The sequence below is a fragment of the Octopus bimaculoides genome, chromosome Z (genome assembly GCF_046866305.1).
Source record: "Octopus bimaculoides isolate indiv1 chromosome Z, ASM4686630v1, whole genome shotgun sequence".
NCBI lineage: Eukaryota > Metazoa > Mollusca > Cephalopoda > Octopoda > Octopodidae > Octopus > Octopus bimaculoides.
Window position 1 is genome coordinate 10,897,616 of NC_142944.1, and position 19,423 is coordinate 10,917,038.

General features: G+C 38.8%; 1 protein-coding gene across 2 annotated transcripts in view; it reads right to left on the reverse strand.

The window, feature by feature from the left end:
- LOC106880628 (switch-associated protein 70) overlaps window positions 1-19,423 on the reverse strand; it is a 194,368-nt gene that overhangs the window by 58,494 nt on the left and 116,451 nt on the right. For both annotated transcript variants that reach the window (XM_052973732.2, XM_052973733.2), the window contains exons 3-5: window positions 5,833-5,979; window positions 5,518-5,617; window positions 982-1,160 (exon numbers count right to left, since the gene is read on the reverse strand). In XM_052973732.2, the coding sequence (XP_052829692.1) occupies window positions 982-1,160; window positions 5,518-5,617; window positions 5,833-5,979 (426 nt within the window). The remainder of the gene's footprint in view (window positions 1-981; window positions 1,161-5,517; window positions 5,618-5,832; window positions 5,980-19,423) is intronic.

Below are 19,423 nucleotides of genomic sequence, written 5' to 3' on the forward strand. Positions count from 1 at the left end.
TATATATATATACTAGCTGGCTCCGTGCTGTCAAAGATGACAGCTAATTGTAGTATTTTATATATAAATATGGATGGTAAATCAAATTAATACACTTGTCAATGTTATCTGGTGGTTGTCTTTGGAGACGTGACATCAGTCATCATTTGTTACTGAAAGAACACTGGTTCACATACAAACATGCACATACTTCCCTTGTACGTACACACACACATACACGCACAAATACTCACACAGAGTTGAAACGCTGTTTGATTTTTCTTTTCAGAGTTGATTGTTCACCATCTCACTTCCATTGCACACACACACACACACACACAGAGTTGAAATGCTCCCACTACCAGTTTGCCATCACCCCTTCCTTCCTTATTCATCTATCACTTCTTCCTTTCTCATTTATATGTTGTGACAGAGAAAAACACAAGTGTATTATTATAGTAGATTTTAAATTGGTCGTATATCTAGCCCAAATATTCTCTGAGTTTTATTTTTAACCTTTTATCATTTAAATCAGCCGTATCCAGCTGAAATATTCTGCCTGATTTGTGTCCAAACAGGCCAGATTCAGCTTTTCACACCTACCCTACAATGTCAGTTCAAAAGAGAGAGTGTGGGTGGGCACATGAAGAAGAGTGGCGGGGCCTGCAGCAGGAGATGATTATAGGTGGTGGAGGAAATTCGTATGCACTTGTATGTGTGTATAAAATGAAAAGATTTTTTTTTTTTTTTAGTAGACCATTAATCCAAAATGCCAACTGCAGCAATTAGCACAAGGTCACACACTAGGCAGAGACGATATAGTTATTTTTCAATCAACCACAGCATCTAACTGATACTTATTCTATCAAACCCCAAAAGACAAAAGACAGCCAACCTTGATGGGATTTGAACTTATTTCATCAGCTCTAGAAGAATGAAACAATGTCAACTCCAGTGGGATTTGAACCAGTGGGTGGGTAATAGAACAAAAATAATTTTTACCTGTTTCTCTTCTTCTAATTCTCTAGATTTCATTTCGATTAACTCCTGCCGAATTTTTTGCTGCTCTCTCTCCTCAGCCAGCTGTTGTTTCTTGGTCCATCTATTCTGGCATCTTTTAATCAATTCATCACGATGGTAATGGATATCTTTATCATCATTGTCAATTGCTTTCTGCAAAACTGAAAAATCCAAGACATACAGTAAGATGGTTAGGCTTCTCAACAATGGCAAATCACCATTCCTCTTGGTCTCATTTAAAAATAATAGATTAAATTTTTGAAGGTGATTTAGTAGGCATTTTTAGCATTTTCAACGACTTTTGGAGGCTCTCTCAGTGGCTCATCATTAATAAATATCGCATGTACTTTAATACTGTGAATTTAGTCCCAACCCCCAAACCCTCATCTATTATTTTTTACTTGTTTCAGTTATTGGACTGTAGCCATGCTGGGGCACCATCTTGAAGGTTTTTAGTTGAACAAATCACCTTGAAGGTGGTTAGTTGAACAAATCAATTCCAGTATACTTTACTTGTTTCAGTCATTAGAATGCAGTGATGATAGGGCACCACTTTGAAGAATTTGTCAAACAAACCCCAATACTTATTCCATCAGTCTCTTTTGCTGAATAGCTAAGTTACAAGGACATAACACACCAACACCAGTTCTCAAGTGGTGTTGGAGGACAAACAGAGAACACACGCATTAAATGGGCTTTTAGTTATCATCCACCAAATCCACTCATAAGGCTTTGGTTGGCTCGAGGCTATACTAGAAGACATGCTCAGGTGTCATGCAATGGGACTGAACCCAGAACCATGTAGTTGGGAAGCAAACTTCTTACCACACAACCACACCTGTGCAAGAACATTCTTAATTGCTTGAGTTGAGAATATGAAGTGACTGGTTACAATCACAAGAATTTGCTTTCCCTGCCTTCCCAAAATATACAAATATAAACAAAAATAAAAAATTACAATCTGAAGTGCAAATTGGCATCATGGGCAACCTGCACCAATAGGCCACATGTGGCTCGTGGGAATTTCTGATTGATATATCTAAGGAAAAATTATTGCCAATTTTTTTTTTAGTATTGCGACGTGTCAGATGATGCACCTTGTTTCATAAAAGTTATTCATGCTATTCTACATGGTCACTCAATATGCTAGAAACAGCAACCAAATCTCCCTTCAAATCGCACCTCAACATCATTAAAAAGAGGGCCCATGATGGGAATGCTTTTGTTCATATATGTCTATCTTATCAGAAATGACATGGCATAAATAACAAACAAAAAAATTAAGTCCATGCACATTTTTTTTCTCAAATTAACCAAAAATTTGCGCAAGTGTGGCAAGAAGCATGATTCCTAACCACATGGTTCTGGGTTCAGTCCCACTGCATAGCACCTTGGGCAAGTGTTTTCTACTATAGCCTCAGGCCAACCAAAATCTTCTGAGTGGATTTGGTAGATGGAAAATGAAAGAAGCTCGTTGTGTGTGTGTGTGTGTGTGTGTGTGTGTGTGTGTGTGTGTGGGTGTGTGTGTGTGGGTGTGTGTGTGTGGGTGTGTGTGTGTGTGTGTGTGCTTGCTTTTCCCTCCCACCATCGCTTGACAACCGATTTTGAGTATTTACGTTCCTGTAACTTAGCGGTTCAGCAAAAGTGACTGATAGAATAAATACTAAGCTTACAAAGAATAAGTCCTGAAGTCGATTTATTCGACTAAAACCCTTTAAGGCAGTGCTCCAGCATGGCCGCAGTCAAATGAGTGAAACAAGTAAAAGAATGAAAGAATAAAACAAAAAAAAAAGAAGAAAGTAAGTATTTTTTTTTTGGTTAATATGTTTTTTGTTTTATTTATTTATTTATTGTCTGGTTAAACATTTGGGTTGCAATAGGAAAAAAATCTTGATATCAAGATATCTGCAGGCAAGAGGAAACATGATCAGAATATTTGAAACTGAGTGAAGTCTACTAAAACAGCCAAGCTGTTGTTAAACTGGGTGCTGTGTTAGGACTACCACACATACCCTGGTTCAGTTATTTAATAAATTCTTGTTTAAAAATTTCTTTTTTATCTTTTACTTGTTTCAGTCCTTAGACTGCGACCATTTTGGGGCACTGCCTTGAAGAATTTTTACTCAAATGCACTGACCCCAGTATTTCTTTTTTTTTTTTCTGTCTTTCTTCTAAGCCTGGTACTTATTCAATAAGTCTCTTTTGCCATATTGCTAAGTTACGGCATCGTAAACACACCAGCACTGGTTGTCAAGTGGTGGTGGTGGTGGGGGATAAATACAGACACAAAGACGCAAATATATCATCATCATTTAACGTCCATTGTCCATGCTGTCATGGGTTGAAAGGTTTGACCAGGGCTGGTAGGCTGGAAGGCTGCACCAGACTCCAGTTTGATTTGACATGGTTTCTACGGCTGGATACCCATCCTAATGCCAACCACTCCAAGAATGTAATGGGTGCGTTTACATGCCACCGTCACAGGTGTCATTTGTGTGACACCAGTATCTACCACAATTACAATTTTTGCTCAGCTTGATGGATCTTTTCAAGCACAACAATGCTGAAGGTCTCGATCATTGCCTCTGTAAGGCCCAACTATACATGTGTGTGTGATTGGCTACTTTCAGTTTTTATCTACCAAATCCACTCACAATGCTTTGGTCAGCCTAAGGCCTAACTGTAGAAGACACTTGGCCACAGTGTCATGCATTGGAACTGAAACTGCAGCCATGTGGTTGGGAAGCAAACTACTAACCTTACAGCCATATATACATATATATGCACACATACACACACGATGGGCTTCTTTTAGTTTCCATTTACCAAATCCACTCACAAGGCTTTGGTCAGCCCGAGGCTATAGAAGACACTTGTGCAAGGTACCACACAGTGGGATTAGAACTAAAAACCATGTGATTGGAAAACAAGATTCTTACCACTAAGCCACTAAAAACAAAAAAATAAATCCAGAAGGTACAGCCCCAATTTGTTGCTATTACATAGAGGATAACGAGACTGCATGGGCCAAATCATTAAAGAACATCAGACAAGATACATAACATTATTCCTTCAGACTTTGATTTAAATATTTTGTGTTCAAATCCTGGGAAGGTTAACTTTGCTTGTCATCCTCCTGAGGTCTATAAAGTACAAGACAAGTACCGAGGTTGATGTAGTCCTCTAAAGTCCTTTTCGGGAAGATTTCTGGTCTAAGAACTTCTTTAGGAACAATTACCTAAGTGCCATTAAGTTTGTCAATATTGGGTGGAATTCTGGGACGAGGTGGTGAAGCACGACCTTCGAACATTAGGCCTCACTGAGGCAATGACTAGTGACAGAGACCTTTGGAAATATGCTGTGCTTGAGAAGACCCGGCAAGCCAAGTGAGACCATAACCCATGGCCTATGCCAGGAGTGTAACCAGCCCACTTATGTGTATGTTTCCTTCATTGGACACTAAACTCTGCTTGCAAAGACCTGTTGAGGCAAGTGAAATCGAAATCAAATTCAATGACAGCACTGCATGACTGGCATCCGTGCTAGTGGAGCGCTAAGAGCACCATCGAGTGTGATCATTGCCAGGGCTGCTGACTGGCTCCCATGCCGGTGGCACGTAAAAAGCACCATTCGAGTGTAATCGTTACCAGCGAACCCTTACTGGTACTTGTGCCGGTGGCACATGAAAAACAATATTCAAGCGAGGTCGTTGCCAGTGCTGCTGGACTGGCTCCTGTGCAGGTGGCACGTAAAAACACCATTTGAGCATGGCCATTTCCAGTACTGCCTGACTGGCCCTCATGCCGGTGGCACGTAAAAGCACCCACAACACTACACTAAAAGCACCCACTATAAACTCAAAGTGGTTGGCATTAGGAAGAGCATCCAGCTGTAGAAACTCAACCAGATCAGATTGGAGCCTGGAGCAGCCATCTGGCTCGCCAGTCCTCAGTCAAATTGTCCAACCCATGCCAGCATGGAAAGCGGACGTTAAACTATGATGATGATGACCTAGGTGGATACATGATTTGAACTTGCATCCCCAAGTAAAATAAAGAATTGTATGAAAGCAATTGCTCAGCTAAAACTGGTTGTGTGGGAAGAAGTTTGCTTCCCAATCACATGGTTCCAAGTTCAGTCCCACTGTGTGGCACCTTGAGCAAGGGTCTTCTACCAAAACACCATACTGAACAATGCCTTAAGAGTAGATCTGGAAGACAGAAACTGAAAGAAGCCTGTCATGCGCATGTGTGTGTGTGTGTATAAGTACGTCTGCCCTCTACCACCACTTGAAAACCAGAGTTGGGGTGTTTGCATCCCCTCTTAGTAGTTCAGAAAAAACAGACCGACAGAATAATATTGGGCTTTAAAAAAATAAGCACTGGGGTTGATTTGTTTGACTAAAATTCTTCAAGGCTTGCCGCTAAGATTTAGTAGGTGCAGTAATGATTTTATCAGCCCACCACCTTAGCCATGGTAATAAGAATAAAAAGACACACTTATTAAAAAAATTCTTACCTGTAATCCATTCATTCTTTGATTTCATATCACTGACATTCAACTCATAATCTTTGATTTTCGTCCGTATTATAAATCTACAAGTTTTTTCTTGTGTGGGCTGCAAACAATGAAGATTTTAAAAATAAGAAGAATATGTTCATTTGAAACCTAACTTTGATAAAAGATTCCTACACAAGATTATGACAGAAGCTTTCAATTTTAATATGAATACTTTAAAACAGGTTGTTTTTTTTGTATTGTGAGACCAGAAGTGGTTTCAGTTGGTTTCAATTTCAAAATGGTAAAGCGCCACTTTAGCTTGCAGTAACTTACCACAACAGCACATGAGTTGTTGATATCGATGGACCCTTTCATTTCTTTTTGGTCTGGTCCTGTGTAATATAACAAACATGCTGGCTTCAACACAAAGAATCTCTCCTTCCATGTTGCAACACGGGTGCCTCTCTTCGACATCATTCCCTGGAAACAGATATGAAATAGAAAGTGGAACATGAAAATAATGAAATTCAATATGAAAGAGATTCAAAATTCTGTTTCTCCAGAAGGCATAATAATAGTTGTAACATTATAAGATTGGATAATGCGGTACTATGACTTAGGCCCAGTGATGGTTATAGTGCTGTTAAATGTCAAGACAAATATTTGATGGAATTTAAGATGCATTCCCCACCCCCAAAAGAATGTCTTAAAAAATCTTGGGTCATATATCTTATCTCTCGTTTCAGTCACTAGACTGCAGCCATGCTGGGGCACCACTTTGAATTTTTCGTTAAATGAATCAACCCTAGTACTATTTGTTTTTTACAGGCGCAGGAGTGGCTGTGTGGTAAGAAGTTTGCTTACCAGCCACATGGTTCTGGGTTCATTCTCACTGCGTGGCACCTCGGGCAAGTGTCTTCTACTATAGCCTTGGGCCGACCAAAGCTTTGTGAGTAGATTTGGTAGATGGAAACTGAAAGAAGCCTGTCGTATATATGTATATATATATGTGTGTGTGTGTCCCCTCAACATCACTTGACAACCGATGCTGGTGTATTTACATCCCTGTAACTTAGTGGTTTGGCAAAAGACCAATAGAATAAGTACTAGGCTTACAAAGAATAAGTCCTGGGGTCGATTTACTCGACTAAAGGCGGTGCTCCAGCATGGCCGCAGTCAAATGACTGAAACAAGTAAAAGAGTAAGTGGTACTTATTCAATCAGTTTCTTTTTAAGTGGTGCTTATTCAATCAGACACACACACACACACACACACACACAGGGCTTCTTTCAGTTTCCATCTACCAAATCTTCTCTGAAAGCTTTGATCTACCCAAGGCTATAGCACAAGGCACTTGCGCAAGGTGCCATGCAGTGGGACTGAACCTGGAATGACTGTTAAAGGTTAAAACTTTTTCCTGTGAATATATGCTACTGAAATAGAGTTGCATCTAGTATACACATGTATCTTAATTCCAATAAATATAACAGTAAAAATACTTATGGAGTGCCTGGTTGTGTGTAGGTGGGCACTACAGAGTTTTAATTAATAGATTGCTGAAGTTAATTACCTTTTTTGTTTTTTTAAGTCAGAAGAATCAGGAAGCTACAGGTGATTTTATGTTTAATAGAAGGACAAGTAGTAGGTGAGAGTGGAATCCATAGCTATTTGCGGGTTTCAAATTTAGCAGTTAAAATATTGTGTAGAACAGTGGAACAATATATGATTCAACTTTAAAATTTTTGAGTAATAAAAATTTCATGCTTTATTATCTAATCATAAAAATGTAGCTACTTCAACAATAAAAGAACAATAATAATAATGGTAATTATTATTTCTAGTATAAGCACAATGCCAGAAGTTTGGGGAAAATGGAATAGTTAATTAACCTCAGTAGTTGACCGAGACCTTAGTTTATTGATTACAAAGGATAGAAGGTAAAGTTGACCAGTGTTGTATTTGAACTCAGAACACAAAGCACCAGAACAAATACTTCAAAGACATTATGTCAAACTCTCAAACGATTCACTATCATAACAACAACAACAACAATAATAATAATAATAATAATCCTTTCTACTGGAAGTTCATGGCCTCAAATTCAGGGGAAGGAATTGAGTCGATTACACCAACCCTGGTGTGCAACTGGTACTTATTTAATTGACCCTCGAAATGATGAAAGGCAAAGTTGACCTTGGTGGAATTTGAACTCAGAACGTAGTGGCAGATGAAATACTGCTAAGTATTTTGCCCAGTGTGCTAACGTTTCTGCCAGCTCACTGCCTTAATAATAATAATCCTTTCTACTAAAGGCACAAGGCCTGAAATTTGGGGAGAGGAAACTTGCTCTCACAAACGAGAATACTAAGAATGAACCTGACTGCTCTCAAAAATTAAGTAAAAGAAAAAACGAAAAATAATCTAGAATTTTTGTCTGGTATCAGATCGATCCCAAAATCTAATCAGTTGGCGCCAGTTATGAGGCCAAACATCCCTGAAAGTTTCATCCGAATCCATCCAGCAGTTCTTAAGATATTTTGTCCATGGACAGACAAACAAACAAATATACACAACTGAAAATAATACCTCCGCCTTCGCTAAGGTGGAGGTAATAATAATAATTCTACAATAGGCACAAGGCCTGAAATTTTGAAGGCGAAAGCTCTAGTCAATTCTATAGACCTCCGTGCTCAACTAATACGTATTTCATCAATCCTGAAAAGATGAAAGATAAATCAAATGATAGAATTTGAACATAAGACAAAAGCAGAGGAAATGCCAATAAGCATTTTGTCCAGTATGCTAAATTCTCTCCACTGGAACAGGGCTAACAGTTTTGAGATGAAGTATTGTCAATATCACTGATCCCAGTACATGACTGGTATTTACTTCATTGATCCTTGAGGGATGAAAGGCAAAGGTGATCTCAAGGGGATTTGAACTGGGAATGTAAAAGTAATACTGCAAATCCCTTTTTCTGATGTTCTAATGGTTTTTAGCTGTGTAAGATGCTAAATATTCCATGAACAGGAGCAGAAGATGGATAAGATGATCCTATATTTGTCCAAGCTTTCAGAAAGGCAGGCAGACAAACATACTGATACATACACATACATTACTGATTTTGGAAACTTTATATAAACAGATGCAGGCATGGCTCTGTGGTTAAGAAGTCTGCTTTCCAACCACGCGGTTATGAGTTCACTCCCACAGCAAGGCACTGTCTATAATAGTCCAGGGCTGACTAAAGCCTTGAGAGTGAATATTTGGTTGATGAAAACTGAAATTACACACACACACACACACACACCCATTGTATAACATCCGTTTTCCATGCAGGCATGGGTTGGACAGTTTGACAATGAGCTGGTCAGTCTGCAATTGTGGCATGGTTTCTATGGCTGGATGCCCTTCCTAATATCAACCACTTAACAAAGTGTGCTGGGTGCTTTTAATGTGTGTCCATGTGTGCACGGTGGGTTGTGTGTATACACACACACACACACACACACACACACACACAGGTACACATTTATGTGTCCTTGTCTTGTCATCGCATGATAGCTATAATTGAGTGTCACTGTCATAACAAGCAGTGCCAATCAATTCCAAAAGTCTGCAGGAACATGTTAAGCCCTGGGGAAAATATTACATTGTGTGGAAAAACAGATCAAGGTTGGTGACAGGAAAGCATCCAGTTGTAGACAAATCTGCCTTAAACTCAGTCTGACCCATGCAAGAATGGAAGAGCGTACATCAATATATGGATGATGATGGAATTTAAGAAATGTCTTTAGAAAGACCTACACAAATACCAACACTTAAATACTAACATACCATGGATTTTAGTACTTTTTATACACATGTTATGTAACAATGTATCTTTACTCATTAAAAGAATGCCAGCATACACACACATAGACACAATGGGGGCATATATATATGTATACATACACACATACATACATACATATACAGTCATTATGTAACGCAATGTTATTTTTTGTATGAATAGAAATACCAAGACATGCACACACACACACACACACACACACAATGGGCCATGGCAAGTCAATGCAAGTACGCATATTGTGATCTACGTGATGCATACAAAAATACCAATGAACATCACACTGACGCACATGCAAAATACTTGGACACTCACATGTATACCGAAGCACTTTTATGGGTCATGTGATGTAACATTCCAATCATTATTAGACAATGGTTGATAACACCGACTAAAGAAAATTTGAAAATAAAACATTTCTAATTTAAACCCTGGCTATATGGAACATTTTCCTCGTGAAAGACTTGACAAAATACTTTCTAATAGATAGTTCTTATATAAAAGACATTCTATACAAGAATCTATATCTGGTCTTTACTAAAAGATCATGATTTTTAACCCTTTTCATACCAACTTGCCTGGGAACAACTGGTTCTGTTTTAAAGAGATCAGAATTAAAACCTTCCATTGAGATTTGATGTTAATTTATGCTGTCAGTATTTATGTAGGTCTTTCTAAAGACATTTTTTAAACTCCATCATCATCATCATCAACAGTAGTAGTAGTAGTAGTAGTAGTAGTAGTATACTGATGTTCATCCTTCCATGCTTGCATGGAAGGATGAAATCATTTTACCAAATTCTTTATTAGCTTTTAAATTAACTGAAACAAGGTCAGAGTATTTCAACAGAAATATTGTAACGGGGGCAACAAGAGGGGCTAACACAAACTGATCTTAGCTTCAGTGAAGTTAGGACTACACATTTTTATTTTTTACCTTTTACTGGTTTCAATCATTAGATTACATCCATGCAGGGGTGGTAGATTACCTCCATGCATGCATGTTAAATTTTTAGTTGATTGAATCAGGCCCTATATATATATATATATATATATATATATATAAAAATAAAAAAAGGGGGGGTTTGTATGATAGTGTATAGAGGAATATATTATTTAAAAGAGTTCCAACTGTCTGTTTTTTTTGTTTTTTTATATTCTTATAAAATTAATGTGTGATATAGAATATGGAATATATAATATTCCATATTGGAACTTTTTTAAATAATATGTATAAATTAAAAGATGAGGCTGCAAAATAGCACCTACAATTGCTAGAAATAGGAGCTAAAATTCAACTCAAACAGCCACACAAAAGCACTAACTTCATGAAATATTCGGGACTGCAAGCAGCAAGCCACAAAGTCTTTCATCGGCAAGATTTACTCGCAGAATGAAGCAGTCTGATAAAAACATTATCACATGATTTCAAAATTTGATCAACAGGATCTTGTTTCTCAGATGTTTCTACAATTATTCCAGGTTAAAGAGATGGCCTGTCTCTCATTCATTCACGAGAAAAAAACCATTGAAAAGCAAGCGCTGTAATATCTTATTGTATATACACTTTAACCACTTTGAATTTTAGCGCTTGCTTTTCAACAGTTTTTTTGTTTTTTATACTCATAAACAAATAGGAGGCAGGTTATTTCTTTCACCCAGAGGAATTGTAGAAACATCTGACGAGAAACAAGATTCTGTTGATCAAATTTCAAAACCATGTGATAATATTTTATCAAACTGCTTCATTCTGTGAGTATCTCACTAATGAAAGATGTGGCTAAGCTGCTCGCAGTACTGAATATTTCATGAGGTCAGTGCTTTTTTGTGGTTGTCTGAGTTAAATTTTGGCTCTCATTTCTAGCAATTGTAGATGCTATTTTGCACCGTCATTTATTAATTTTTACCTTTTTGGTTTTAATTGCTACAACCACCTATATTATATTAAGATATATTAAATACATTATATTATTGTGATATTGTATGGTGTACATACATTTATAAGCTTATTTTATTGGTCTCTTCTATCAAACTGCTAAGTTATGAAGGCTTAAACATTCCAACACCAGTTGTCAAGCAGTGGTAGGGAACAAACACAAACATAGAAGCTTCATTCAGTTTCCATCAACCATTTCCCTCACAAAGCTTAGGTCAGCTGCCAGCTATAGTAGAAAACACTTGTCTACAGTGCCATGCAGCAAGACTGAACCCAGGACCATACAGTTGGGAAGCAAATTCCTTACCACACAGCCACACCTGCATCTATCCACAGCCATTTTTTAAATTACTAAAACAGAAGTGGGCTGGACATAAGCAGAGGATAAATGGCAACGGACAAACAGAAAAAAAGTTAACAAAATGGATTCTGAGATGGTCAAAAGGAAAACCAGACGAAATGTTCATTTGTTTCTTCTAGGAACACAATTCAAAGTTGTGAATCAGATAATTTGGAAATCAGACACACAAAGCAAAAAATTATGAAAGAATGCAAATACTATAGCCTGCAATAGTTTCATTTGATCTCTTTCTCTCACCATTTCTCTGTGTGCATAATTTACATCATTCAAGAATTATGTTGTGGCAGTGCAGTAAAAACTGCTTCCTGACCACATGGTTCTGGGTTCAGTCCCACTGCGCAGTATCTTGGGCAAGTGTCTTCTATCATAATCCCAGACTGACCAAAGCTCTGCGAGTGGATTCTAAGTATATAGAAGCTGAAAGTCATCATTTAACGTCTACTTTCCATGCTGGCATGGGTTAGATGGTTTGACTGAGAACTGGTAAGCCAGGGAGCTGTACCAAGCTCCAGTGTGATTTTGGCTTGGTTTCTATGGCTGAATGCCCTTCCTAATGCTAAATACTCCAAGTGTGTAGTGGGAACCTTTTACATGTGTCACTGGCACAGGTGCCAGTTATATGACACTGGCTACGACTACAATTTCACTTGGTTTGATGTCTTTTCAAGAATAGTGGATTACCAAAGGTATCGATCACTTGTCATTGGCTCCATGAGACTCAACATCTAAAGATCATGCTTCATCACCTTGATCCATGTCTTCCTGGTTCTACCTCTTCCTGAAAGTGTGTGTGTGTTTCTGTCCCACCTACTTGACAAGTGGTGTTGCTTTGTTTACACCCCAATAACTTAGAAGTTCAGCAAAAGAGATTGATAGAATAAGTATCAAGCTTAAAAATAAACACTTCAGTTGATTTGTTCAACTAAAACCTTTCAAAAGCAGTGCCCCAGCATGGCCACAGTCCAATGACTGAAACAAGTAAAAGATAAAAGATATACTGGGATTGATTTGTTCAACTAAAACCCTTCAAGGTGGTGCCCCAGCATGGCCACAGTCCAATGACTGAAAGAAGTAAAAGATAAAAGATATACTGGGATTGATTTGTTCAACTAAAACCCTTCAAGGTGGTGCCCCAGCATGGCCACAGTCCAATGACTGAAACAAGTAAAAGATAAAAGATATACTGGGATTGATTTGTTCAACTAAAACCCTTCAAGGTGGTGCCCCAGCATGGCCACAGTCCAATGACTGAAAGAAGTAAAAGATATACTGGGATTGATTCATTCAACTAAAACCCTTCAATGTGGTGCCCCAGCATGGCCACAGTCCAATGAATGAAACAAGTAAAAGATAAAAGATATACTGGGATTGATTCATTCAACTAAAACCCTTCAAGGTGGTGCCCCAGCATGGCCACAGTCCAATGACTGAAACAAGTAAAAGATAAAAGATATACTGGGATTGATTTGTTCAACTAAAACCCTTCAAAAGCAGTGCCCCAGCATGGCCACAGTCCAATGACTGAAACAAGTAAAAGATAAAAGATATACTGGGATTGATTTATCCAACTAAAACCCTTCTAGGTGGTGCCCCAGCATGGCCACAGTCCAGTGAATGAAACAAGTAAAAGATAAAAGATATACTGGGATTGATTCATTCAACTAAAACCCTTCAAGGTGGTGCCCCAGCATGGCCACAGTCCAATGACTGAAAGAAGTAAAAGATATACTGGGATTGATTCATTCAACTAAAACCCTTCAATGTGGTGCCCCAGCATGGCCACAGTCCAATGAATGAAACAAGTAAAAGATAAAAGATATACTGGGATTGATTCATTCAACTAAAACCCTTCAAGGTGGTGCCCCAGCATGGCCACAGTCCAATGACTGAAACAAGTAAAAGATAAAAGATATACTGGGATTGATTTGTTCAACTAAAACCCTTCAAAAGCAGTGCCCCAGCATGGCCACAGTCCAATGACTGAAACAAGTAAAAGATAAAAGATATACTGGGATTGATTTATCCAACTAAAACCCTTCTAGGTGGTGCCCCAGCATGGCCACAGTCCAGTGAATGAAACAAGTAAAAGATAAAAGATATACTGGGATTGATTCATTCAACTAAAACCCTTCAAGGTGGTGCCCCAGCATGGCCACAGTCCAATGAATGAAACAAGTAAAAGATAAAAGATATACTGGGATTGATTTGTTCAACTAAAACCCTTCAAGGTGGTGCCCCAGCATGGCCACAGTCCAATGAATGAAACAAGTAAAAGATAAAAGATATACTGGGATTGATTCATTCAACTAAAACCCTTCAAGGTGGTGCCCCAGCATGGCCACAGTCCAATGAATGAAACAAGTAAAAGATAAAAGATATACTGGGATTGATTTGTTCAACTAAAACCCTTCAATGTGGTGCCCCAGCATGGCCACAGTCCAATGACTGAAACAAGTAAAAGATAAAAGATATACTGGGATTGATTTATCCAACTAAAACCCTTCTAGGTGGTGCCCCAGCATGGCCACAGTCCAGTGAATGAAACAAGTAAAAGATAAAAGATATACTGGGATTGATTTGTTCAACTAAAACCCTTCAAAAGCAGTGCCCCAGCATGGCCACAGTGCAATGACTGAAACAAGTAAAAGATAAAAGATATACTGGGATTGATTTGTTCAACTAAAACCCTTCAAGGTCGTGCCCCAGCATGGCCACAGTCCAATGACTGAAACAAGTAAAAGATAGAAGATATACTGGGATTGATTTGTTCAACTAAAGCCCTTCAAAAGCAGTGCCCCAGCATGGCCACACTGCAATGACTGAAACAAGTAAAAGATAAAAGATATACTGGGATTGATTTGTTCAACTAAAACCCTTCAAGGTGGTGCCCCAGCATGGCCACAGTCCAATGACTGAAACAAGTAAAAGATAAAAGATATACTGGGATTGATTTGTTCAACTAAAACCCTTCAAAAGCAGTGCCCCAGCATGGCCACACTGCAATGACAAACAAGTAAAAGATAAAAGATATACTGGGATTGATTTGTTCAACTAAAACCCTTCCAGGTGGTGCCCCAGCATGGCCACAGTACAATGACTGAAACAAGTAAAAGATAAAAGATATACTGGGATTGATTTGTTCAACTAAAACCCTTCAAGGTGGTGCCCCAGCATGGCCACAGTACAATGACTGAAACAAGTAAAAGATAAAAGATATACTGGGATTGATTTGTTCAACTAAAACCCTTCAAGGTGGTGCCCCAGCATGGCCACAGTCCAATGACTGAAACAAGTAAAAGATAAAAGATATACTGGGATTGATTTGTTCAACTAAAACCCTTCCAGGTGGTGCCCCAGCATGGCCACAGTACAATGACTGAAACAAGTAAAAGATAAAAGATATACTGGGATTGATTTGTTCAACTAAAACCCTTCAAGGTGGTGCCCCAGCATGGCCACAGTACAATGACTGAAACAAGTAAAAGATAAAAGATATACTGGGATTGATTTGTTCAACTAAAACCCTTCAAGGTGGTGCCCCAGCATGGCCACAGTCCAATGACTGAAACAAGTAAAAGATAAAAGATATACTGGGATTGATTTGTTCAACTAAAACCCTTCCAGGTGGTGCCCCAGCATGGCCACAGTACAATGACTGAAACAAGTAAAAGATAAAAGATATACTGGGATTGATTTGTTCAACTAAAACCCTTCAAGGTGGTGCCCCAGCATGGCCACAGTACAATGACTGAAACAAGTAAAAGATAAAAGATATACTGGGATTGATTTGTTCAACTAAAACCCTTCAAGGTGGTGCCCCAGCATGGCCACAGTACAATGACTGAAACAAGTAAAAGATAAAAGATATACTGGGATTGATTTGTTCAACTAAAACCCTTCAAGGTGGTGCCCCAGCATGGCCACAGTCCAATGAGTGAAACAAGTAAAAGATAAAAGATATACTGGGATTGATTTGTTCAACTAAAACCCTTCAAGGTGGTGCCCCAGCATGGCCACAGTCCAATGAGTGAAACAAGTAAAAGATAAAAGATATACTGGGATTGATTTGTTCAACTAAAACCCTTCAAGGTGGTGCCCCAGCATGGCCACAGTCCAATGACTGAAACAAGTAAAAGATAAAAGATATACTGGGATTGATTTGTTCAACTAAAACCCTTCAAGGTGGTGCCCCAGCATGGCCACAGTCCAATGAGTGAAACAAGTAAAAGATAAAAGATATACTGGGATTGATTTGTTCAACTAAAACCCTTCAAGGTGGTGCCCCAGCATGGCCACAGTCCAATGAGTGAAACAAGTAAAAGATAAAAGATATACTGGGATTGATTTGTTCAACTAAAACCCTTCAAGGTCGTGCCCCAGCATGGCCACAGTCCAATGACTGAAACAAGTAAAAGATAAAAGATATACTGGGATTGATTTGTTCAACTAAAACCCTTCAAGGTGGTGCCCCAGCATGGCCACAGTACAATGACTGAAACAAGTAAAAGATAAAAGATATACTGGGATTGATTTGTTCAACTAAAACCCTTCAAGGTCGTGCCCCAGCATGGCCACAGTCCAATGACTGAAACAAGTAAAAGATAGAAGATATACTGGGATTGATTTGTTCAACTAAAACCCTTCAAAAGCAGTGCCCCAGCATGGCCACACTGCAATGACTGAAACAAGTAAAAGATAAAAGATATACTGGGATTGATTTGTTCAACTAAAACCCTTCAAGGTGGTGCCCCAGCATGGCCACAGTACAATGACTGAAACAAGTAAAAGATAAAAGATATACTGGGATTGATTTGTTTAACTAAAACTCTTCAAGGTGGTGCCCCAGCATGGCCACAGTCCAATGGCTGAAACAAGTAAAAGATAAAAGATATACTGGGATTGATTTGTTCAACTAAAACCCTTCAAAAGCAGTGACCCAGCATGGCCACAGTGCAATGACTGAAACAAGTAAAAGATAAAAGATATACTGGGATTGATTTGTTCAACTAAAACCCTTCAAGGTCGTGCCCCAGCATGGCCACAGTCCAATGACTGAAACAAGTAAAAGATAGAAGATATACTGGGATTGATTTGTTCAACTAAAACCCTTCAAAAGCAGTGCCCCAGCATGGCCACACTGCAATGACTGAAACAAGTAAAAGATAAAAGATATACTGGGATTGATTTGTTCAACTAAAACCCTTCAAGGTGGTGCCCCAGCATGACCACAGTACAATGACTGAAACAAGTAAAAGATAAAAGATATACTGGGATTGATTTGTTTAACTAAAACTCTTCAAGGTGGTGCCCCAGCATGGCCACAGTCCAATGGCTGAAACAAGTAAAAGATAAAAGATATACTGGGATTGATTTGTTCAACTAAAACCCTTCAAAAGCAGTGCCCCAGAATGGCCACAGTGCAATGACTGAAACAAGTAAAAGATAAAAGATATACTGGGATTGATTTGTTCAACTAAAACCCTTCAAGGTCGTGCCCCAGCATGGCCACAGTCCAATGACTGAAACAAGTAAAAGATAGAAGATATACTGGGATTGATTTGTTCAACTAAAACCCTTCAAAAGCAGTGCCCCAGCATGGCCACACTGCAATGACTGAAACAAGTAAAAGATAAAAGATATACTGGGATTGATTTGTTCAACTAAAACCCTTCCAGGTGGTGCCCCAGCATGGCCACAGTACAATGACTGAAACAAGTAAAAGATAAAAGATATACTGGGATTGATTTGTTCAACTAAAACCCTTCAAGGTGGTGCCCCAGCATGGCCACAGTACAATGACTGAAACAAGTAAAAGATAAAAGATATACTGGGATTGATTTGTTCAACTAAAACCCTTCAAGGTGGTGCCCCAGCATGGCCACAGTACAATGACTGAAACAAGTAAAAGATAAAAGATATACTGGGATTGATTTGTTCAACTAAAACCCTTCAAGGTGGTGCCCCAGCATGGCCACAGTCCAATGAGTGAAACAAGTAAAAGATAAAAGATATACTGGGATTGATTTGTTCAACTAAAACCCTTCAAGGTGGTGCCCCAGCATGGCCACAGTCCAATGAGTGAAACAAGTAAAAGATAAAAGATATACTGGGATTGATTTGTTCAACTAAAACCCTTCAAGGTGGTGCCCCAGCATGGCCACAGTCCAATGACTGAAACAAGTAAAAGATAAAAGATATACTGGGATTGATTTGTTCAACTAAAACCCTTCAAGGTGGTGCCCCAGCATGGCCACAGTCCAATGAGTGAAACAAGTAAAAGATAAAAGATATACTGGGATTGATTTGTTCAACTAAAACCCTTCAAGGTGGTGCCCCAGCATGGCCACAGTCCAATGAGTGAAACAAGTAAAAGATAAAAGATATACTGGGATTGATTTGTTCAACTAAAACCCTTCAAGGTCGTGCCCCAGCATGGCCACAGTCCAATGACTGAAACAAGTAAAAGATAAAAGATATACTGGGATTGATTTGTTCAACTAAAACCCTTCAAGGTGGTGCCCCAGCATGGCCACAGTACAATGACTGAAACAAGTAAAAGATAAAAGATATACTGGGATTGATTTGTTCAACTAAAACCCTTCAAGGTCGTGCCCCAGCATGGCCACAGTCCAATGACTGAAACAAGTAAAAGATAGAAGATATACTGGGATTGATTTGTTCAACTAAAACCCTTCAAAAGCAGTGCCCCAGCATGGCCACACTGCAATGACTGAAACAAGTAAAAGATAAAAGATATACTGGGATTGATTTGTTCAACTAAAACCCTTCAAGGTGGTGCCCCAGCATGGCCACAGTACAATGACTGAAACAAGTAAAAGATAAAAGATATACTGGGATTGATTTGTTTAACTAAAACTCTTCAAGGTGGTGCCCCAGCATGGCCACAGTCCAATGGCTGAAACAAGTAAAAGATAAAAGATATACTGGGATTGATTTGTTCAACTAAAACCCTTCAAAAGCAGTGACCCAGCATGGCCACAGTGCAATGACTGAAACAAGTAAAAGATAAAAGATATACTGGGATTGATTTGTTCAACTAAAACCCTTCAAGGTCGTGCCCCAGCATGGCCACAGTCCAATGACTGAAACAAGTAAAAGATAGAAGATATACTGGGATTGATTTGTTCAACTAAAACCCTTCAAAAGCAGTGCCCCAGCATGGCCACACTGCAATGACTGAAACAAGTAAAAGATAAAAGATATACTGGGATTGATTTGTTCAACTAAAACCCTTCAAGGTGGTGCCCCAGCATGACCACAGTACAATGACTGAAACAAGTAAAAGATAAAAGATATACTGGGATTGATTTGTTTAACTAAAACTCTTCAAGGTGGTGCCCCAGCATGGCCACAGTCCAATGGCTGAAACAAGTAAAAGATAAAAGATATACTGGGATTGATTTGTTCAACTAAAACCCTTCAAAAGCAGTGCCCCAGAATGGCCACAGTGCAATGACTGAAACAAGTAAAAGATAAAAGATATACTGGGATTGATTTGTTCAACTAAAACCCTTCAAGGTCGTGCCCCAGCATGGCCACAGTCCAATGACTGAAACAAGTAAAAGATAGAAGATATACTGGGATTGATTTGTTCAACTAAAACCCTTCAAAAGCAGTGCCCCAGCATGGCCACACTGCAATGACTGAAACAAGTAAAAGATAAAAGATATACTGGGATTGATTTGTTCAACTAAAACCCTTCAAGGTGGTGCCCCAGCATGGCCACAGTCCAATGACTGAAACAAGTAAAAGATA